This window comes from Netta rufina (assembly GCF_964035555.1).
Source record: "Netta rufina genome assembly, chromosome: 12".
In the NCBI taxonomy this organism is placed as follows: Eukaryota; Metazoa; Chordata; class Aves; order Anseriformes; family Anatidae; genus Netta; species Netta rufina.
The window spans coordinates 20,462,009-20,484,093 of NC_140135.1; the positions used below are offsets into that span (position 1 = coordinate 20,462,009).

The window sequence follows — 22,085 nt, forward strand, 5'->3', positions numbered from 1 at the left end:
AAAAGCGAAGAAAATGAAGGAGAGGCTCGAAGGCGCGCTGGGTTTATAAATTTTCTTCTCTGCAGGGAATTCGCTGCCACGACTTAACAAGAGGAAAGCTCTCCGTTGGTCCCGTTGCTCGCAGGAGGGCGAGGAAGCTGCAGGTAGAGCAGCTGAGAGCCCTTGGCTGCCCCACGAGCCCCGAGCCCGGCGCATCCATCCCCCTGCTCCCAGCCAGCCCTGGGGCTGCCTGCCCTTTGCTTGCCCAAGCCCAGCGCCCAGAATTAAAGGGCAAATATCTCGCTGATTTGCGGGGAGATTAGAAGGGATGAGCTCGGCTTCTTAAACTTTAGGCTGCTCGGACATTAGCGGGGCTTAAGGATTTGACGCCCCGGGGCCGTGTGGGCAGAGGTGCTCCTTTACGTAAGCAGCGATGCTGGAGGGGGAAAAAGGAACCCGAAAAAGGAACCCGTGGGGAGGGAGCGGGGGAGATGCTGATCCCTGTCCCCATGGGAAAACAAGGGATTAGTCCCAAACACAGGGGCTGTGATCCCTCGGGGGCTGTGGGGTTGTGAAGCTCTGCGGGGTCCCTGGGGCAGCAGCACGAGGAGGCATGAAGGGCCTGGGAGCAGAGCGGTGCTGTGGGGGCCAGGATTTGGGGAAAGGGGGGTGAAAGGCAGCGGAGAGGGGAGCCGGAGCCTCCTCTGCGTGTGCCGAGCCTCACGGAGGGGGGATTGGGGCTCCTCCTGGCTTGGCTCAGCTCTCCTGCACCGCTACGGATGCCTCTGCCCATGCTGAAAGCCGTCTGGGGGGATTTTTCGGCCCTGAGCCTCCCTCCTTCCAGCCCCAAGCCTCTCTTCTTTCAGCCCTGAGTCCGTCACCGATGTCCCTGCCCCACAGCACCCCAAAAAACAGCCGGGGCCATGCAGGCAGCACTCACCTGGGCTGGGTGCTGCTCTCCTCCTCTCCTCCTTCTCCCCGGCTGCTCCCCGTCCTGCGGCCTCTTATACCTGCCCCAACCCTCCCCCAGCTCCCGCCTGGCTGGAGATGAGTCGTGTGTGTGTGTGTGGGAGAGGTATTTTGGGGCTGGAATCCTATTAATTGATTAACCGGGGAGACGCTCCGCGAGTAAGAGTGGGGCCATCAATACGGCGGCTGCCGGAGCCCCGAGAAAGCAGCTTACGGGGCTTGGCGGGGCTTAGGGGCAGGGTGATGCTGATTGAGGTGGGCAGGGGGAGGGCAGGGGGAGGGCAGGGGGAGGGCAGGGGTGCCCGCTCCCCCCGGCATCACCCCAGCACCGCTCCCAGCCCACGTGGAGCCGGGGCAGCCCCAGGTTCGGTGGCAGAGGGGAGGGAAGGGGCTGCCTGGTCGATTCGCCCCACGGCCAACGTGCCCACGGGGATGGCAGCTCCGGCTCTGGGGGCTCCCTAAATCCTAAACCCTGCTGGGGGGGACCCCAAAAACCGCCGGTGGGTGAGAGCAGCGGGCTGCTGGTTTAGGAGATGCCGGGGAGTGCTCTCAGGAGTGCTCAGCTCCCACACCCAGCCCGGTTTTAGCTGCCGGCACGTGCTGAGCGGGGCCGGGGCTGGTGATCCCTGTTAATTGCACGCAGGAGAGCTGCTTAGCTTGCAGATTAGCGGGTGCTATTTCTGCCAAGGGCAGGGGACACGTGAACTGCGACCTTCCCGGTGGCAGAGGTCCCGGGCACCCTCCTCCAGCGCGCTGCCCGGGGTCCCGGCTGGCCACGTCCATCCCCGCGCTCACCCCGCTGGCTGGGGCACCACGAGGAGGGGAGCCAGCCCTCTGCCTGACCCCGCTGATGCCTTCCTCCCGTTCCCTGATCACAAAAAGCTGCCTGCCTCGTCCCAGCCTGCCCTCCGGGGCCCCGTGCCACGCTGCGGCGGGGCGGGCTGCCGGGCGCAGGCGGCGCCGATTCCTGAAAGCCCCTGAGAGCTCCGGGTCTTCCTCCCCTGATCTGGATTAGGGGCCGTGGACGGCGCTAATCCCACCTGCCCCCAAAGCCAGGCGCCTCCGGGGCCGCGGGGAATTATTGCCGTGCTGTTAAGTAACAGCCAGGGGCAGCGGGGGGGACGGGGGCTCTGCCACCACCCTGCCCTGCTCAGGACGTGGCGAGGGACGCGGGCAGCAGCAGCCCACAGCCGCCAGCCCAGAATTAACCGGGCCGCACAACTTCTCGGTGGCGCTGGCCACGGGTTCCTCCGTGGGCCCGGGGGATGCCAGCACAAGGGGAAGCCTCGGAGAGGTTTGGGCGGACGGCGGTGGTGGAGTGGCCCCGTGCCGGGGGCTCCTTGCTGCAGGGGGGCCTTGCAAACCGCCCTGGGCTGTGCGAAGAGAAAAATGGGGAGAAATGCAGGTGGGTCCCTGCGGCAGAGGGTGGCTGCAGCTCGTCTGTAATTAACACTGCAGTGCTAATCACCAACGCAGCCCGGGGCAGAGCTGCCCAGCACGTGCAGGACCCGCTCAGTGTCTGTGGCAGGAGCGAAGCCTCTCCGTGAGCCCCAGCAGCCCCCAAGCCCCCGCACCCCATTTCCAATCCCCCCGACCCCATTTCGGGATGCCCAGGCTCCCTCGGGCACCTGATGCCCAAAGTGGCTGGAGCCAGCCCCACGGGGGCTGCGGTGCCGCCGCATTTTGGGGGGCACCCCCTGAGCCCCTCTCCCGGCGCACAGCCGAGGGAAGGGGGCTCGGAGAAAACGGGGAGCGGGGCGGCGGCGGCGGAGCCCCCCCAGCCTCTCCCCGCCGTGCTCGGGGCGCTGGGCCCCGCATGGCCGCCGGCTTCCCCTTGGCAGCGGGGCTGGAGAGGGAGGAGGAGCGAGGAGGCCGGCGGGGAGAGCAGAGCGCAGAGAAGGAGGAAGAGCGCGGGCGGGCGCCGTGGTGCTGAGACGGGGGCACCGGGGCCACCGGGGAGGGTGCTGCGTGCCCCGCGCCCTGCCGCTGCCCCGTGGGGCAGGAGCACGGCGGGCACAGCGGGAGGGGGCTCGGGGCTGCACCCCAAAAATCTCCGCTCGCTGCCCCCAGCGCCCTCCGGGAGCCGCAGGAGCCGCGAGGGAGGGGTGAGTGCCGCCGGTGATGTTCGGGGCGCCTGCACGGCCTACGGGGTGGTGGCCCCGGGGTTGGGGTGGCGGCACGGGGTGACCCTGCCGGGGGGTCCCTGATGCTCGCCTCTCTTCCCCCGCTGCGCCCTGCAGGTTGGAGCCCCCGGCATGAGGACCCCCCGGACCCCCGGCATCCCCCCGCAGCCTCCCTGCTCCTGCTGCCCCCTCGCCGCCCGGCTGCGGGGCTGATGTGGGGCTGGGAGCAGCGGGGAGCAGCGGCAGCCCCCTGGCGCCCCGGGGGATGGCAGCGGCCAGCTGGTACCACCGGGACATCAGCCGGGTGGTGGCCGAGGACCTGCTGGCCAAGGCGGGCAGGGACGGCTGCTTCCTGGTGCGGGACAGCGAGTCCGTGGCGGGGGCGTACGCCCTTTGCCTCCTGTGAGTGCCCCCCCCCCCCCGAGCTCTGCTCTCCGCATCCTTCTGGGGGCTGGCTGGGGAAGGAGCCGGCCCCGGCCCCGTGGGGTTTGGTGGGGCTGGGGGTGCTGTGGGGCCCTCAGGGCAGGGTTTTGGGGTGGGGGTGGGAGTTATCCGGCAGCCGGAGGGATGCGCGCGGGGCGCGGGTGCTGGTTCTGCTTCGCTCAGCTCTCTGGCACCGGGATATCGGGGTGATGCCCAGCTTGGATCCAGGGAAAATCCTGGCAGAAACCCACACCAGGAGCTCCCAGCCCAAACCCAGCCCCTCCAGGGGATGGGGGGCAGCACCCCGAGCCCTTTGGGGCTGCCCACCTTCGGGTGCCCGCGCTGGGGGACAGCCCTCCCTGGGCGCACACAGACATCCCCTCTCCGTCCAGCCCCTGCTCTTAACTTCTCCCATGCCAGGATTTTGCCACCCCGAGCCCCAAAACACCGCTGCTGGTCCTCCAGGACCCTCCTGCAGCCCGGGGACACGTTGGTGGGGCCAGGAGAGCTGGGCTGCTGTGGCACGGGGCAGTGCCTCTGTGGGTTTGGATGGCTGCCCCCCAGCTCCCCGTGGTTTTTCCTGGCCGGGTGCGAGGTCCAAATTGCAAGCACGTGGTGCTGGGGAGCGCGGGGGTGCAGGGCACGCTGATTTCATGTCCAGAAGCAGGAGCTCAGCTCCAAATCCTGCCGAGGGGGCACGGTGCAGACGCTGGGCTCTCCCCCAGGTTCCAGCGGCACGTCCACACCTACCGCATCCTCCCCGACGACGAGGGGCTGCTCTCGGTCCAGGTGGGTGGCGGGGGGCTCGCCGGGCACCCTCAGGAAGCAGGTGGGGAGGGTGTGGAGGGCTGGGGGGGGGGGTGGGGGTGGGGGGGTTGCTGCCACCTCCAGCTGCTTCTGCAGCAGGGCGCCCGGCGAGCGGTGCGGTTTGCTCTTTGCACGAGCTGGCTGCAGCGGCAGCACAGGATGTGCGAGCTCTGCACCGAGCCCTTCTGCAGCCCGGCTGGGAACGGTGCTGCCCCGGCAGCCTCGCAGCCTGCTGCTGCTGCTGCTGCTGCTGCTGCTGCACCTGGGGCAGCTTTGCAAAATATTTTCCCCTTTCCTGTCGCTCTCACCGTCCCGGCCACAGCAGCCCCTGCAGCTCCGCTCGCTGCTGGCCTGGCCCCGTTGTTCCCCTCTGGTGTCCCCGCGTGGTTTCTCCTGGTTCCCGACTTTGCCACCACCCTTCCTGGGGCCCTAAAAAAGCCCCGCTCTGCTTCCCAAGGGGATGTCCTCATCTCCTCCCCCTCCTTGTCCTGCTGCCCTGCAAGGTTGGCATCCAGCTGGCACCCACCGCTCGGCACGGGCACGTTTTGGGGGACAGGCAACCTGCCTGGGGGTGCCCCCATCCCTCAGATCCCATGGATGGGGGGCACATCCCGTGCCAGCATCCCCTCTGCCTCCCCCAGACCATCCAGGGCATCCAGGCCAAGTGCTTCCGCACGCTCCCCGACCTGATCGGCGCCTACCAGCAGCCCAACAACGGGCTGGTGACCCCCCTGCTCTACCCCGTGCACCGGCACCGGGACGCGGCCGACGAGGACTCGGGTGAGCGGGGCCGGGGGCTGCGGGATGGGGGCTGGGGGCTGCCAGGGGTGCCCGTGCTGAGCCCGGGGGTGCTGTGCCCGCAGACGGGGAGGACGGCAGAGGGAACCCTGCGGGCAGCGCCGGGGGGCACGGGGGGAGCACGGGGCTCGGCGCTCCCCCTGCCCGGCCCCACATCTCGCAGCAGCTGCAGCTGAGGCTGCAGGAGCAGGTGCACAGCAGGTAACGTCCGGACCCTTCCCTCCCGAGGGGTGGGCACGGCCACGGGGAGAGGAGCAGGGGGTGCTGGTGGTTCCCAAAAAAGTAGGAATTTCGTAAAACCCGAGCGAGGTGCCCGGGGATGGCTCTGCCCCAAAACCCGGGCACCGCTGCTCCCAGCCACTGCCTGCCCCGCAGCCCGGCCAGCGACTTCATGGGCTTCATGGCCGAGTACCTGACCCAGCACCTGCAGCTGGACCTGGAGGCGCTGCGCAACGGCCACCTGCAGCTGCGCCACCTCAGCACCGCCCTCGTCACCGCCTGCAGGGCGCTGCACAGGCGAGTGGCACGGGGACAGGACACGGGCACTGCGGGGACACCCGCCTCATCCCCGTCCCCATCCCATCCCCACCCCCTGGGCAGCCTGTGCCCGGCGTGGCACCGTTCCCACTCCATCTCTCACGCTCCCCCACCTCTCTGCAGTGAGATCGACTTCACATTGGCGGGGCTGGAGGCCCTGGCCAGGGTGTTCGACCCCCCTGCGTCCCCTCGAAGCCCGGCCAGGGAGCAGGTGAGGCCGCGGGGGCTCATCCCGCCCAGGCACGGGGAAGGTTTTTGGGGTGGTTTTAGTGCCCATGTGCGCCCAAGGGTGCTGCGTGTGCCTGGTGGGGGACACGGGGTGGCTCCCTGCTGGGACAGGCAGGGATGTGTCCCCACTCCTGGTTCAGGACGGGGGGAGCTGGTCCCTGCCCGCCTCGTTGTGCACCTGGAGCCAGTGGGGGGGGAGCACGGAGCCCAGCGAGCGCCCGTCCTTCTCCCCAGGGCTTTCTGGCCAGCGATCCCGACCTGGAGCTGCTCCTCAACAAGATCTCTGCCGTCAACCACCTCCTCTCATCGCTGGAGAAGAAGGTGCCTGCTCCCTGCAGGGTGGGGAGTTGGGCACAGCCAGACCCCACGGCCTCTTCCCGCGGCTACAATCCTCTGCCGTGGGCTCCCAGTCCCACCATTCCCCGAAACTGGAGGCCCCTCAGCCGCCCCCATCCCATCCCCAGCTCCCTCTCTTCTCGCTGCCAGGTGCTGAGGTCCCTGCAGGACACGGTGTCACGGCACAACCTGGCGCTGCCCAGCCTGGCGGCCCCGCCGCCGGCCACCAAGCCCCTGGCCGTGCAGAGCTTCGAGGTGAGGGCACGGGGTGGTCCCGGAGCCAGCATCGCTCCTGGGTGGGGGCCGACCTCAGGAACCCCTCCTGGTGCCGCAGGTGAAGGTGGGCAAGTCGCAGCGGGCAGCCCTGAGGGTGGACGTGGAGCTGGGCACGGTGACCGTCGCCAAGAAGGGCAGCGGGTCGCCGGAGGAGATCATCCCGCAGGATAAAAGTACGGGGTCGGGGGCCGGGGGATGCGCTCCCCGCGCTGGGGGATTCCCTCCTGATGGCCGGCGTTCAGTCCTGCAGCTGATCAAATACCAGAGCGTGCAGAGCAAGGTGAGGCTGGTGTACGGCCGTGACGCGCAGCGCAGCCTGAGCAAGGATTTCGTCTTCCCCAGCGCGCGGGTGAGCACCACCAGCCCCTTTTTCCCCCTTTTTTTTCCTCGGAGAGGCCGTTTTGGGAACACAGACCCGTTATTTAGCCACGCAGTGAGCAGGCACTCTCAAAGTCCAGGCCACTCCCGTGAGCCATTTCTGGCACCTGGGGGTGCCGTCCCCCTGACCCAGCCACCTTTTAGGGTGCTTTGTTCCCCTACACCTGGCCCCAGCCCCAGGGCCCTGAGCCCCCCCATGTGCCCTGAGCCCCCCGTGTTGCCCACAGAAGCGAGAAGCCTTCTGCCAGCTGCTGCAGCTGATGAAGATCCAGCACTCCAACCTGGACGAGCCCGACCTCATCTCGGTCTACGTCGGGACGTGGAACATGGGTAAGGGGCCGAGCTGGTCCTTGGTGGGGACAGGGGGATGGAGAAGCCCCCAGCCTGGCAATTTTGGGGTTTGTGCTGTTGCTGATGGATGCGTGGATGCCTGGAGGGCTTCACACCCCAGCACAGGTCTGAGATGTTCATGGATGGACCACGGCGCTGGCGTGATGGGTGCTGACCCCGGGGGGTCCCGGAGACGCATGGGGCAGGGCCCGGGGGCGGCGAGGGGCTCGAGGAAAGTCACCCGCTGCCCATATCCCCCAGGCAGCGCCCCGCCGCCGCGCTCCCTCGCCTCCTGGCTGACCTCGCGGGGCTTGGGGCGCACGCAGGACGAGACCACCGCCTGCATCCCCCACGACATCTACGTCATCGGCACCCAGGAGAACTCCCTGGGCGACCGCGAGTGGGTCGAGTTCCTGCGCGCCTCCCTCAAGACGCTGATGGCCATCGACTACCGCGTGGTAACGGGCACCCCCTGGGACCCCCCCCCCCCCAGCCCTAATCCCGCTGTGGGGCGGGCAGCTCACACCCCCCCCGTGTGCCCCGCAGGTCGCCCTGCAGTGCCTGTGGAGCATCAAGATGGTGGTGCTGGTGAAGCCCGAGCACGAGCGGCGCATCAGCCACGTCCACACCTCCAGCGTCAAAACGGGGATCGCCAACACGCTGGGTACGGAGGGGACCCCGCGGAGCCGGGGGGGCTGCCCCATGGGGCTCCCGGCCCCCCCCCTGAGCTCGGTGTCCCCGCAGGGAACAAGGGGGCCGTGGGTGTCTCCTTCCTGTTCAACGGGACCTCCTTCGGCTTCGTCAACTGCCACCTGGCCTCCGGCAGTGAGAAGACCCACAGGTGACGGGGGGCTCGGGGTGGCACTGTGGGGTGCCCTGCTGTCCTTGTCCCCAGCTGGCAGGGGAGGGGTGCCCCGGGGGTGTTTTTTTGGGGGGTTGATGTGCGGCTGCCGTCCCCCCCCGGTGCGGCACAGGAGGAACCAGAACTACAGCGACATCCTGCGCTCCCTGGCGCTGGGCGACAAGCGGCTCAGCGCCTTCGACCTCACGCTGCGCTTCACCCACCTCTTCTGGTTCGGGGACCTCAACTACCGCCTGGACATGGACGTGCAGGTGGGTGCCCCCCGGGACCCCCCCTGGGTGCCCCCGGGGGCCGCCGCTCACCGCTTCGCCCTCCGCCCGCCCGCCCAGGACATCCTGAGCCACGTCACCAAGAAGGAGTTTGGCGTCCTGCTGGCCGTCGACCAGCTCACCCTGGAGCGGGAGAAGAACAAGGTGTTCCTGCAGTTCCGTGAGTGCAGGGGGCACGCTGGTGGCACCCAGGGACACGCTCTCCTGGTGTCCCCTCCGGCGCGTGGCGGTGCCTGCACAGCTCTGTGCGAGATGCCAAAAACCTGGGGGATGTCGGTGTGCACCACGGACCCCCCGGGGCAGCGTCCCCGACGGGAGCACGCAGCTTTGGGGACAGCCAGAGGTGCCGTCCCCACGTCCCCTCTGTGTCTCCATCCCCAGGAGAGGGTGACATCTCCTTCCCCCCCACCTACCGGTACGAGCGGGGCTCCCGGGACAGCTACATGTGGCAGAAGTTCAAGACCACGGGGGTGAGTTCCCAAAGCACCACCCCGGGGGAAAGCAGCCCGACCCGGGGAGGGGGACCCAAACGGGCTGCTCTTCTCCTCCTAGGTGAGGATCAACGTCCCCTCGTGGTGCGACCGCATCCTCTGGAAGTCTCACCCCGAGACCCACCTGGTCTGCAACTCCTACGGTGAGCGGGACGGGGACGGGGCTGGGGCTGAGCCTGGTGCTGCCTGAGCTGCCCGGGGCTCGGGGACAGTCCCCAAGTGTCCCCGTCCCTCTCCAGGCTGCACCGACGACATCGTCACCAGCGACCACTCGCCCGTCTTCGCCACCTTCGAGGTGGGCGTCACGTCGCAGTTCGTGCCCAAGAGCGGTAAGGACGAGGGGACGGGGTCTGTCCCCACGGGGTCCCGGGGACCCATCCCACACCCGCTGAGCCCCCCTGCGCCTCCCGCAGCCCCCGGCAGCAGCCCCGAGCCCCTGGCCTGCATCGAGTGGGAGAGCATCGAGGTGATCGTGAAAACCGCCAGCCGCAGCAAGTGCTACATCGAGTTCCACTCCTACTGCCTGGAGGGTGAGGCGGCCCCGCGGGCGGGGGGTCCCTGGGGTGGGCGCGCTCTGCTGCCGGCACGGGGCTGGAGCTGTGCCCCCCTTTCCCTGGCTCTGTCCCCGCAGAGGCTCAGCGGAGCGGGGAGAACAACTCCCAGAGCTGCGACGTGCCCGGCTTCCTCAGGATGGGCTGGTCGGCCAAGCAGCTGCCCGTGGTACGCCCCGCACCCTGCGGTGTCCTCACTCATCCTCCTGCCCCTTCACCCCGTCCCTCTCACCCCGCCGTGCCCGCACCCTGCACGGGGTGAACCCCGAGGGGCACAGGGGGGCTGTCACCGTCCCCGAGGACAGAGCCCAGCCGTGCGCCCTGCCCCGCGGCACCCCCCCAGCCCCACTCTCTCCCTGTGCAGCTGAACCCCATCCTGTCGGACCTGGAGTACCTGGGGGACCAGCACCTGCTGCTCAGCATCAAGGGCGTGGAGAGCTGCGAGTCCTACGGTGCGTGCATGGGGTGGGGGCGCGGGCAGGGAGCTGCTGTGCCTTGAGGGGGGGGGGGCTCGCTGGCCCCCCGGAGCCACCCCGTTACCGTGGGCCTGTGCGCGCAGGCGAGTGCTGCATCGCCATGAGGTCGATGATCGGCAGCACGGCCCAGCAGTTCGAGACCTTCCTCTTCCACCGGGGCGAGGAGACGGGCTCCATGCGGGGCTGGATGAAGGTGCGGGTCCCCAAGGAGAGGCACAGCACCCGCGAGAGGCTCTACGGTAAGGCGGCCCCGTGCCACCCTGCTCCTGCCACGCGGTGCCCGTCCCTCCGGCACCCCTCCCGGGGGGACAGGTGACATTTCTGTGCCCCTGCAGAGTGGATCAGCTTTGAGGAGGAGGACGAAACTCCGGCAGCGGACACCCCGCCGTGCCCCAAACCACCTCTCAGGTTCCCCCCCGGCTCTGCCCTGCCACGCACCCCATCCCCAGGCCGTGCCGAGCCCTGCCCCGCCGCGCCTCGCAGGAGCCGGCCCCACAGCCTCCCGGAGGCCAGCAGCTACACCAACCCAGCCTACTTCATCTTCGAGGGGCTCCCCACGGCCTGTGGGGCACCGGCGGAGAGCCCGACGTGGGGGCAACGGCCCCGCAGCCCCTTCAGGGCCCGGGTGCCCTCTCCCCGTGGGTTCCTGCTCAGCCCCCCGGGCGCGGGCAGGCAGAAACGCCCCAAATCGGCCGTCCTGGAGAGGGACGCGCCAGCGATGGGCGACTGCTCGCTGACGGCGCTGCACATGGCCTCGTGCCTGAGCCAGCTGGAGCGGCTGGCCCCCGAGCGTGCGGGGCACAGCCACAAGGTGCAGCTGCGCCAGACCCACAGCGCCCTGGAGCCGCCCCCCCGGCGCTCCCCGGGGCTGCCGGGGCGCACCACGGATGCTCGCCAGCACGGCCACCCTGGAGAGGTACCTCCACGGGGAGGGGAGGGGGGAAACTTTTGGCTAGCGGGCCACCCACGGGTGCAGGTGGGCACTTTTGGTCCTGCCGTGGTGCTGCTGAAGCCTTTCCCTGTTCTTTTTTTCCCCCCAGTGGCCCTGCGACAGGTCAAGCCACCTCGGCGTGCAGCAGGGCCAGGAGGGGCTGTGTGTGCACGGCTGGGACGACCCTGAGTTCTTCAGGTACCCCCCGACACCGGAGCTGGCAGCAGGGGGCTCGGAGCAGCCCGGCACCGCTGCCCCCAGGGTCCCTGGCAGGGCCCCGCGCCCTGGGGGGGACGAGAGGTGAGCCTCAGGGCAGGGCAGGGCGCAGGGGGCCGGGGGTGCACCCGCCGTGTCCCCAGGTCCTCGTGGAGGCCTGGGGGGTCCCCGCTCCTGCTCAGTGGCTTCCCGGCAGGGGATCCCTCTGGCCACGTGTGTAGGGACGGCACCGAGCGGGACCTGCTGGAAGCCGGGGGGCTCAGCCCTGCCCAGCGCAACGCCCCCCGTGGCGAGGTGCTTGGGAGCCCCCTGGGGAGCCCGCCTCGAGCCGAGAGCATAGACCCAGAGGTGTGGGATTTGGGAATCCCACAGGGGTTCTGTCACCCACCTCGCCCGGGCATGGCCAGCACCCAGGACTGGACCTCCTGGCTGTGTGCCCGACCTGCCTGGTGTGCCTCGGGACGGCCTCGGGAAGGGCCCGTGGCCATGGGGATGGATGCTCTCCGGCTGTCACCGCGCATCTCCGGCCTCCCAAAACCTCCCCAAAGCACTGGAAGGACCCTGCTGAGCCCCCCAGCGAGGGGACAGGGGACATGGGGCTCACGGAGGCCGCTCAGGAGGTGGGGACCGCTGGATGCTTTGGACCCAGAGGCCTTGGGCACCCTCGTGCCTTGGCCGCATCGGCCGCTCCCTCGTCCTGCCGCCCAGCCTGACTGGGGATCCCTGAGGATTTCTCCTCCAGCGGCTGCTCCCGGGGCTGCGTTGTGGTTTCTGTACGAGCTCCCACCTGCAATAAAGTCTCAGGGTTCGGAGGACGTTGGGGTGCGTGTTGGTGTGCGCAGCCGGGGGCACGCGCTGACCCCACAAAGCACGGGGAGCACCCGCACCCGGCTGGGTGCTGCCCTCCCGCTGCTGGGGTGCTGGGAAGGGCCCAGTTTTGGGGACACCATGCCCAGAGATAGCCCGAGTTTTGGGGACACTATGCCCAGGCTGGCCTCAAGGTGGCAGTGGCCACCTTTGTCCCCAGGAGAGCCCTGCAGGTCTGGGGTGCCGGGCAGGGTCAGCACCCCAGGGGGCAAGGGCGCTGCTGGGACCCCCACGGCCGGGGCTGGATGGGGCAGCCTGTGGGGCTGGGGGCTGCTGCAGTCCCCAAAGGATGGGGACTATGGTCCCCAGGGGTGAGGGACTGTGCTCTGAAGGGCAAGGTCCCCGTGGGAGAAGGGCCGTGGTCCCCGTGGGTGAGGGGCTGAGGTCCCCATGGGTGACAGACCACGGCCACCGGAGGGGAGGGTCCCCATAACGAAGGGTCCTTTCCCCCATGGGTGACAGGCTGTGTCCCCACAGGGGAGGCACACATATCCCATATCTCTGGGGCTGCCACGGGGGCCTCAACCAGCCCGAAACCTACAGGGGCAGCGGATGGGCAGCGGTGGGGCTGGCAGGGGCGCTTGGCACGGGTGTTGGGTGCGCTGCGGGCTCCTGCCCCCGCCTCCGCCCGCCTCCAGCCCTGCCTCTCCCGGGCACTTTGCTCCCAGCGGTGGGAGAGCAGGAGCGGGGTGTGCACGGGAGGGCACGGCACGGCACGGCACGGCACGGCATGGGGTGGCACAGCGGCAGGACCCCCGGCCCCACGGCGCACGGGCGCTCCCCGGGGGTGCCCCGCGGCTGAGAGCCACCCCAGCCCCGCACTGCAGGTGAGCTGGGGGCACTGGGGTGGGTGGGGGGCAGCTGGACGGCCCCACCACGGCCCTGCAAACTTTTGGGGGCTCTGTGGGCACTGCTTTGGCCCCTCCAGGGGTGGAGGGGGCATCCTGGGGTGGAGGGTTGGGGGGATGAGCCTGTCCTCCCCATGCCTCCTGCCGCCCCTAAATCCCTCGGTGCATCCTCTGGAACGCACCGCGGTGTTCCTCCATCACCAAGGGCCTTCGCCTCTCCCGGTGCAGCCACCTCCTCTTCTTCATCTTCCTCTTCATCCCCCCCAAGTGCTGCCTCCTGCGAGGGCAAAGCTGCCCCTTGGGCTGCCAAAGCTTTGCCCGGTGCTGCCGGCTCCTGCAGCAAGGAACCTGTCCCCCGCTGTCCCTCTGAGAGCCACCTCGGGGCAGGGGACAGGCCTGGGGGTGGGGGACGTGGTGGGCTGCCCCCAGGGCGCTGCACAGCCCCGGAGCTGCTGGGGACCCCGGGGAGGGCACAGCTCCTGTTTGGGCAGCTCCCGGGAGCGGAAAAGGAGCGGACAGAAACCAGGTCACGCTCCCCTGCTGCCAGGGCTTTGGCTGGGCGAACCACGTGGCGATTAGGGACAAGGGTCCTTCTGCAGTGCGTTTTGCATAATTCCCCCTTGTTTTGCAATTTCCAACGGCTTAAGAGGGAAGAAAAGCCCCGTGTGTCCCAGGCCCCAGCTTCACACCACCCCGAGCCCCTTGGCTCCGTCCCCCTGCCCCGTGTCCGACGGGCAGCTTGTGGCCCTGCTGGTGTCCCCAACCCTTTCTGCCTCCGCTGTCCCCCCGTGTGCCATCCCGCTGTCCCCCCCAGCAGCTCACGGAGCAAGGGGGAGGCAGGTTTCATGCCTCGTGCATCCACAAAGCGGGCAGGGCAGGGCTCAGCATCATGCTCCCAGCTCCACGGCCCTCTGTGCCGAGCCTCCAGCTCCCTGCTGGCCCCAACGGGGAGCCAGCACCGGGCTCAGAGCCCCTGCTCAGCCCCAAACCCTCCTGGAGGAGCGCACGGGGACGGTGCCGGGCAGGGAGAGCCTCGCCGGGGACGTCACCGACGGGCTGGAGCGGGCGGGCAGTGACGTGGCCCCGGGCGGGGGGTGTAAATCAGAGCAGTTTAAACCGCTGACTTTGATCGTGACTAAGATGAGGAAGCAGGAAGCCTTGCCTGCTGAGAGCACGGCTGTCAAATGTCCTCTTCTTTCGCATCGGGATTTGTCAGAGGCTTTCCCAGGGGACGCTTGCCCGGGAGCAGCTCACTCGGGGTGCCGCGGGCAGGCTGTCCACGGGCCCTTCGTGTTCACCTCCAGAAGTTGCCCTCTCCGCAGGGCCATCCAGCCCCACGCTGCTGCTCACACCTTTTCCTTGCGTGTTTCTAGCATCAGATTATTTTATTTATTTTTTTTTTTTAATTGGATTCTTCTTGTCTTACTCATTTATTGACCTGCTTCATGGAAAGCGGCTTTGGTCACCGAGACCCGCGGCAGGGCTGCTCTGGCAGGGCTTTGTGGCGCACTGCTTCGGCTCACGCGCCCTCAGAGGTGGGAAGAGGAAAGAAATCTCGTGGTCCCTCCTGTCCCCGTCAGCATCACGGCTCGGGGACGAGCCGCAGTGGGTTTGGGACCGGCAGCAACCCCTCCGGAGGGGGTCCCGGCCGGGCAGGGCTCCCGGTCCCTGCTTCCCCTCCGGTTTGAGGGGAGCTGAGCGAGCTCCCGCTGTTAATGTTTGATCCGGACCTGCCTGTGCCCTCTGAACTCGCCCCACCGCCAGGCTGCCCGCGGCGGGGAGGCCGTGCCAGGGCGCCTGCTTTGGCCCCAAAGCCTCGCTCAGCCCAGAACTCAAACAAAAAGAGCAGGGGGGTGCGTGCAGGGGGGTGCCCGCCCAGCTGCCTTGGATTGCTTTATGATCATCTCTGTCAACTCGGGGCTGTCCCCGCGGGGCCGGGGCCGGGGCAGGACAGCTGGCGGCTCACCTGAGCCACGGATGCGCCCTGCAGGAGATTCCTGCCAAGCACGCTCCCTGCCAGCAGCCGCACGGCTCGGTGGTGGCGAAGGACGGGGTAAAGGGGACGGGGGGAGAGGGAGATGGGGGGGAAAAGTGGGGGCAAACCGGCATCCCCATCGCAGAGCTGAGCCCTGCGCCAGCCCGGTGCACACCAGCAGAGGTGGCACGAAGGGGGCCCCTCCCCGGTGCTGGGGGGGTTGTGCTGCGGCCACCCCCTGCCCAAACGGTGGAGAGGCGGCCAGAGAAGCTCCCTCTGGCTGCTGGAGCAGCAGGAGCTGAGCTTCGGATGCCTGGAGAGGGCAATGGCAGCGTTTCATGGCTCGCCCTCGCCCCTCGTCCCCGGGGAGCGCTTTGCGGGGCGCTGAGGATCCCGCGCTTTGATCCCAGCAACGTGCGAGGGGGAAACGTCCCCGATGGCTCCTTGGGGAACTCGCGCTGTCTGGGGCTGCTGGGGCCGGGGCTTGGCGCGGGCACAGCTCCTCTCCGCCCCGCTGAGCTCATCGCCCTCCTAGGGAGAGCAGCCGGCAGCTGGAGGCCCCGCGCCGCGCAGGGACCCTCTCCCAAAGGCTCCTCCAACAGCCCCCCGAGGATTTCTCCGGGCCACGCCACCCCCCCCCCCCCGCCCCCCAAACCCCCCAGACAAGCCTTTCTTCTCCTCCCGCCTTTCTTCTTGGCAGGGCCCCCCCCCCTGGGACCGGCAGCATTGTCAGGATGGTGCCAATTAGGCTGAGCCGGCTTCCAAGAGGCCGGGCTGGCAGCGAGCGGGGCTGCTGGTGCTCATCAAGGCCTCATTGTTCGCCGCGCCGCGGGTCTGCTGGCCGGGCCCGGGCGCCCTGCCCGGCTCCGCGCGGCGCGGGTGTCACGGCGCGCCGCTCCGAGGGACGGTCCGCGGGTGTCACTGGGGGGGCTCCGAAGGGGAGGACGTGTCAGGCTCCGCGCCCGGAGCTGAGAAAAACCAGAGATGGCATCAAAGTGGCCGGAGCTCCTGGAGGGGGGGAAAAAAATCTGGCGTCTTTGGCCGCCTTCCCCCTGCTTTTTGTGCCTGACAATGGGCCGGGATCAGCAGCTAACGTGTGGTTATTAACTGCTCCCCCAGCTCCGGCCGGGAGAGCATGGCAGTCCCAGCGAGGATGTTCCCAGTTGCCCTGTGGACACCGACCCCAACGGCCTGGCCGGGAGGGAATGGCACGGCGGCAGCGGCGGCGGAGGAGGCCAAGTGCGTCTTCAACGAGGAGTTCAAGTTCATCCTGCTGCCCATCTCCTACGGCATCGTCCTGGTGGTGGGGCTGCCCCTCAACAGCTGGGCCATCTGGATTTTCGTCTCCAGGATGAGGCCCTGGAACGCCACCACCACCTACATGTTCAACCTGGCCGTCTCCGACACGCTCTACGTCCTCTCCCTCCCCACCCTGGTCTACTACTACGCCGACCGCAACAACTGGCCCTTCGGGAAGGCGCTCTGCAAGATCGTGCGCTTCCTCTTCTACGCCAACCTCTACAGCAGCATCCTCTTCCTCACCTGCATCAGCGTGCACCGCTACATGGGCATCTGCCACCCCATCCGCTCCCTCAAGTGGGTGAAGACCAAGCACGCCCGCCTCATCTGCGTGGGCGCCTGGCTGGTCGTCACCGTCTGCCTCATCCCCAACCTCGTCTTCGTCACCACCAGCTCCAAGGGCAACAGCACGCTGTGCCACGACACCACCAAGCCCGAGGAGTTCGACCACTACGTGCACTACAGCTCCTCCGTCATGGCCCTCCTCTTCGGCGTCCCCTTCCTGGTGATCGTCGTCTGCTACTGCCTGATGGCCAAGCGGCTCTGCAAGCCCAGCTTCTCCAGCCCCGGCCCCCGCGTGCCCTCCTTCAAGCAGCGCTCCATCAAGATGATCATCATCGTCCTCACCGTCTTCGCCCTCTGCTTCGTGCCCTTCCACATCACCCGCACCCTCTACTACACCTCCCGCTACTTCCAAGCCGACTGCCAGACCCTCAACATCATCAACTTCACCTACAAGATCACGAGGCCCCTGGCCAGCATCAACAGCTGCCTGGACCCCATCCTGTACTTCATGGCGGGGGACAAGTACCGGGGGAGGCTGCGCCGGGGGGCAGCCCAGCGCCCCCGGCCCGCGCCCACCTCGCTCCTGGCCCTGGTGTCCCCCTCGGTGGAGAGCAGCGTGGGGGGCAGCTGCTGCACCGGCGACCCCCGAGGGATGGGGACGGCGGGGAGCGGAGGAGGGCGGTGAGGGGGGACGGGGGAGCGCTGCGTGGGACCCCCGGTCCCCCCAGATCTGCCCGGAGTACTGACTGCAGGCCCAGGGGTGGGCAGCTGTGGGGCACGTCCCACCCCACGGCGGTCCTGGGGACACACGAGGATGGACAGGTCACCGGGAAGATGGCACACGTGGCCCTCCTGGTCTGCTCGGTGGCAGCCTGCAGGGGCCAGGCTGATTTTGGGGACAGAGAAGGAGCACCCCTGCCTCTGGGGTTAGTGACACATGGACAGCCGGGGCGGTGGCCACGGACCTGGCTGGGGTCTTCCTTGAGCCTTTGCCACTCAGCCCAATGCTGCCAGGGGATGGGGCTGGGGGTTGAGCCTCCCACTGCTGCTGCCCTGCGTGGTCCCTGTGTTGGGGACCCTTGGGGAAGGCTGGGGAGGGAGGCGGTGAGGGGCCCTGCTGCTCATGACCCCAATAAAGCACCTTCCCCCTCTCCACATCGTGCCGTGGTCCTCCCCGTGCCAGAAGGAGGAGGGATGGGGTGGCTGCGGCGAGGGGGCAGCGGCACGGCCCCAGGCTGCTGGAGGGGGTGGCACTGCCGTGACGAGGGACAGGTGGCGAAGGACTCCTGGGGAATCTGCCTTTACGGGTGTTTGCTTTCCAAATGTTTGCCCAGAGCCTTTGTTTAACCAGGTGCCTGCGTAAAGAGGAGCAGGCTGGAGATGGTTATCAGCGCTGGTGACTCCCACGGCAGCCTGGGATGGGACAGGGAGAGACGGGGCTGTCCCTGCCCTCCCACGGCCCCCCCGGTCCTCCCCAAGCACGGGGAAAGGAAGCCCAGAGCATCCTCAGGGTGTCCCCCCTGTGCTGTCCCCCTGGCACCTGCAGTGCCACAAAGCCCCCCCCTTAATGCCCACACATCCCAGCGCTGTGCCCTGTCCGATGTGGCACCCCCAGCACCAGCAGGACGCAGGGAGGGGGTGGAAATTTGTATTAGGGAACGCACCCGGCCGTGCCGAGGTCACTGCCACCCGTCCCCAAGCCCGGGCGTTCCCCCCCTCCACGGGGGGACATCTCCCCAGCCTGCTCCTGCCCCCCATGGGGAAGCCACCCCCGGGAGCTCCTTCCTCTTCCTCACGCCACCCCGTCCCCTCCCTCCGCTCACGGCCTCCTGGTCGGCGTGGGGGGACCGTGCCCACCGCCGGCTCTCACCCCCACGGGTCCTCGCCAGCCTTCGGGTGCCACGGGAGGAAGGGGAGGAGGGGGAGCCGCAGGGCCACGCAGCAGCCCCGCGTCCCCGCGTGTCCCCCGTGCGCCGGGGGGTGGCCGAGCCCCCCACCCGGCGGCGCCCGCCGCGCTCACACGATGCGCAGCTCGTCCGCCTCCGACAGCCCGTACTTGGTCTTGTTCTCGTTGAAGAGCTTGAGCAGGGAGCGGACGTAGAGCTCGTGGTACATGTCCACCGTCTCGCGGCTCGGGTCCTCGATCTTGGGCACCGTCACCGGCTCGCCCACTGCCGGGAAGGGGGAACCCGCTCAGATCGCGGGGCAGCGCCCAGCTCATCGGGGCCACGAGCTGGGCTGTGCCTTCCAACACCACCCGGGGCATCCTCTTCCTCCTCCTCCTCCTCCTCCCCGCGCCCTCAAACCCGCCGGAGGTGCTCACCCACGGTGGTGATGGGCCGGGCGTAGGGCAGGAAGCCCCGGGACCGCACGGAGGTGAGGCCCCTGCCGTAGAAGACGCAGGGGGCAAAGCCCATCATCTTCTGGAAGCGCTGCTGGATGCTCCTCATCCAGCTGCCCTCCTCAAAGACCACCTGGCGGAACAGGTCGTTCTCCCCGAAGGAGAAGGAGGGGACGAGGTAGGCCCTGCGGAGGGGAGGTGGCACGAGGTGAGGGGACACCGGGGACCCCGCTCCCCGCCGGCGGCGCCCGTGCTCACCCGTGCTGCAGGGCCATGCGGACGAAGCCCTTGCGGTTCTTCAGGATGAGCGTGGTGATGCCGGGCCGGCAGGAGAGCGACTCGGCCGCGCCGCCGATGACGATGGCCACGGCGTTGCCGGTGCCATTCTTGGAGAGCAGGTACCCGATGGCACGGCGCGTCACGGGGCACAAGCCTGCAGCGGGGAGGGCAGCGCTGAGCTGAGCGCAACGCCGCGGGGACGGGGACCCCGCGAGGGACCCCAAAGGGCAAAGGGGTCCCCCTGCTGCGGGAGAGACCTCAGGGGAGCCCCCCTGCCCGCGGGTGCCGCCCCCGCTCACCCCCGCTCATCAGGTACTCCCTGAAGAGGGGCAGGCGGAAATTTCCAGCCAGGGTGGTGAGGGAGGGCCGGATGCCCGGGAACATCTCGGCGAAGCCGGTGGAGCCCGTGACGAAGTTGCAGAAGGCGCCGACGCAGAGGATGCCGTGGGGGTGGGAGCCGATGATGTAGTTGTGGCTGGGGGACAGCTCGTGCGTCTTCACCAGCTGCGGGGGCAAAACGGGGCTGGGGCAGGGGGCACCAGGATCGGTCCCCACGGCAGCACCGCGTGCTGCAAGCAGGGGACACGTGGAACAAGGAGCCTGGCCCGGCACGGGCATCCCGGTGCCTCCTTTTGGGTGTGGGCATCCCCACCCGGCACCCCGCTCCGTACCTTCACGGGGAAATAATCCCGAAAGTGCCTCCACACCGGCCATCTCCGCAAGCACGGCAGCCTCCTGCCACCTGCAAACCATAGATGGACAGGGTAAGTAAAGCCCATCACAACAAGCTGACTGCTAAATAATCCACGTAGACCCGCTGCATCCCTCCTTCTGCCATTTTTTTGGCCTGTTTGCTGCGCTGAGAAACGGGGGTGCCCCATCCCTCCGTACCTTTCTCCGGCGTGTCCCAGTCAAAGATGACCCAGGCCAGGTAGAGCGCGGAGATGGGCCAGAAGCTGGTGAAGACCAGGTAGACGAGCAGCAGCAGGCTGACGGTGCCTGCAGGACGGGGACGGGGATGAGGATGGGTGAGCCGGTGCCTGGCCGCCCCCGCCGCCCCCCGTGGCCCCACTCACCCAGCAGCAGGAAGCTGAGCACCCACTGCAGCACGGCCAGGAGCTGGAGCCAGGCGCGCACGTCCCGCTGCGAGGGCCAGGGCACGGCGAGCAGGGTGCGCAGGGTGGCCAGGAGGCTGGCACGGCTGCCTGCGGGGACGGGACGGCTCAGAAGTGGCCACCCCGGTGCGGAGACACCGAGCTGGGGGTGGCCCCGGTCCAATGGATGCTGGATGGGCTGGGGGATGCCCAGCCCCGAGGCCAAAATCCACCCCCCAGCAGTGCCAAGGACAGCGGCGAGGGGTGAGGCAGGGGAGGGGTGGCCGTCCCCAGCACCAAGCCCCCGCGGGGCCAGCGCGGCCCCGCTCGCTCCGGCTGGCCCTGGTGAACCATTAACAAACCCCGGCGGGGTGCCAGGATCCAAACTCCACTGCACGGCCCCATCCCTCCTCCCCGAAACGGGCCCGAGGCGCCTGTCCTGATGGGCAAAGGTCCGGAGAGCGCCTCAACGGCACGCAGCGGGGCTTGGGAAAACAACCCAAAATCTCTCAGAAGAGACAAGCGGGGCAGGAGGGGGGGGACGGAGCTGTCCCCATCCAGGCCGGCCACCAGCCCCTGGGGGGAGCGGGCAGCGCAGGCTCAGCTCATCCCAGTTCAAACCCAACCACCAGTGGGGCAACTGGGACGAACAGAAGGCCAGAGCCAGCCCCAGCGGGGAAGGATGGGCTTCCCTCTTCCCAAAGCGCTGGCCCCACTCCGAACACCCCCCTGCTCCTCCACCACATCCCCAGAAATCCTCCAGCCCCGTGGTTTTAACTTGCCCAAGCCCTGTGATGTTTACAGTGAGGACACAGCTCTGCCCGGCCCAGCTGTGCCGACCCAAAAGTTGCGTTTTTAGACGTTTTCATGCCGCCTCCCCGCACCCCAAGCACTCCACGAATCTCCAAGGCCACACAACGAAAACCATCGACTGAGCCCAGCAACTGTGCCAGTCCCCAGATACCCCCGGAGCCTCCTCCAAGGATTTTGGCCTCCGTGGGGACCCGGAGGAGAATTCGCAGCATCTCACAGGAGGAACGTTTCCTACCGCATGGTCAGCATTAACTGCAGAAATCCCACTCCCGTTGAGCAACTTTGTGCTTTCCTCTGGTGCCACTAACCCCAAACTGCCCCAAACGCCCCCCTTCCCCCCGAGCAGTCGAAAGCAAAGAGCCAACAGTGACAGCAAGGAGCTGATACAGCACCAGAGCGTGAGGAGCCCTCAGACACGCTTCGGGTATTTCTTACCGCTCAGATTTTGGGAGCAGGCTGTGATGATCGTTTTCATGGTGGCGGGGAGCTCTGCTCCAGAGCCCAGCTCAGCAGGTTAAAAGGCGAGTTTGGAAATCCCAGCGGCGATTGATCGCTGGTCCAGCCTCGGTGACCGCCCCGGCCGAGCCGAGGGAGGCTGCACGCACGGAGGGGAGCGGAGCAGAGCCAGACGGAGGGGCCAGGACAAATCCTGGGGTCTGTGGGAGGAGGAGAAGCCACGCAGAGCACCGAGGAGCCCCAAAAAAAGGCAGCTTGGACCTGCACAATTAGCAGGGCTCCTCGTTGGTGCCGGCAGCCGCCGTCCCCCAGGGAATGGTAGCGTCCGTGCCGTGGGTATTTCACAAACCGCCGCCACGCTCCGACGGTGTGACGCCCTCGAGGGACGCCCCAAAACGTCCCCCCTGTGCTCTGTGGGGTCTGGCAGGCTGGCGAGGTGCCTGGGGACACAACCTTCTGCAGCAGCTCACCAAACAGCCGTCACGGCGGGCCGTGGCTCTGGCTGGAAAACAGGCAGGTGAGACTAGAGGGGTTGGGGGTAAATAAAGCAAAAAAAAATAGGAGAGAGACAGTTCAAAAAGAGTGAAGAAAAAAGAAGCAAAAGCAGCAGAAGCAGCCCTGAGATGGGGCTCCAGGCCAACAGCAAAGGGACAGGGAGGAAATGCGGGATCTCACCCAGCAGAGCTGCATCTTAGGAGCTGCCTTCACAGAAGGACTTGCTGGGAAGAGCAGGCTAACAGCAAATGTAGGAAGGGTAAATTGATGCGTAAGAATGCTCATTATTAAAGAAAAAAAAAAAAAATGTTTTGGAAGGTGCAGAACCCACAAGGAAAAACAAACAAACAAAC

The 22,085-nt window shown here is 67.9% G+C and overlaps 3 protein-coding genes across 3 annotated transcripts; 2 read left to right on the forward strand and 1 right to left on the reverse strand.

Annotated features, from left to right (window-relative positions):
- Positions 1-3,336: 3,336 nt before the first annotated feature.
- On the forward strand, positions 3,337-15,418 carry LOC311213944 (phosphatidylinositol 3,4,5-trisphosphate 5-phosphatase 2-like; the record flags this gene model as incomplete). Its single annotated transcript, XM_084294281.1, has 28 exons — positions 3,337-3,473; positions 4,220-4,283; positions 4,943-5,081; positions 5,165-5,300; positions 5,475-5,619; positions 5,764-5,847; positions 6,099-6,185; positions 6,351-6,455; positions 6,535-6,649; positions 6,719-6,825; positions 7,082-7,184; positions 7,446-7,642; positions 7,731-7,848; positions 7,929-8,025; positions 8,159-8,297; positions 8,376-8,475; positions 8,697-8,785; positions 8,868-8,949; positions 9,046-9,135; positions 9,220-9,336; positions 9,438-9,526; positions 9,722-9,809; positions 9,917-10,072; positions 10,169-10,749; positions 10,874-11,064; positions 11,202-11,328; positions 14,686-14,748; positions 15,371-15,418. 28 exons carry the CDS (start codon positions 3,337-3,339, stop codon positions 15,416-15,418), a joined length of 3,594 nt encoding a protein of 1,197 aa, XP_084150407.1.
- Positions 15,419-15,805: 387 nt separating this feature from the next.
- Positions 15,806-16,939, forward strand: P2RY4 (pyrimidinergic receptor P2Y4; the record flags this gene model as incomplete). Its single annotated transcript, XM_084294282.1, has 1 exon — positions 15,806-16,939. One exon carries the CDS (start codon positions 15,806-15,808, stop codon positions 16,937-16,939), a length of 1,134 nt encoding a protein of 377 aa, XP_084150408.1.
- Positions 16,940-18,270: 1,331 nt separating this feature from the next.
- On the reverse strand, positions 18,271-21,256 carry LOC311213981 (diacylglycerol O-acyltransferase 2-like; the record flags this gene model as incomplete). Its single annotated transcript, XM_084294336.1, has 8 exons — positions 18,271-18,425; positions 18,578-18,780; positions 18,854-19,028; positions 19,174-19,378; positions 19,546-19,616; positions 19,766-19,873; positions 19,951-20,079; positions 21,217-21,256. 8 exons carry the CDS (start codon positions 21,254-21,256, stop codon positions 18,271-18,273), a joined length of 1,086 nt encoding a protein of 361 aa, XP_084150462.1.
- Between the last annotated feature and the right edge of the window lie 829 nt (positions 21,257-22,085).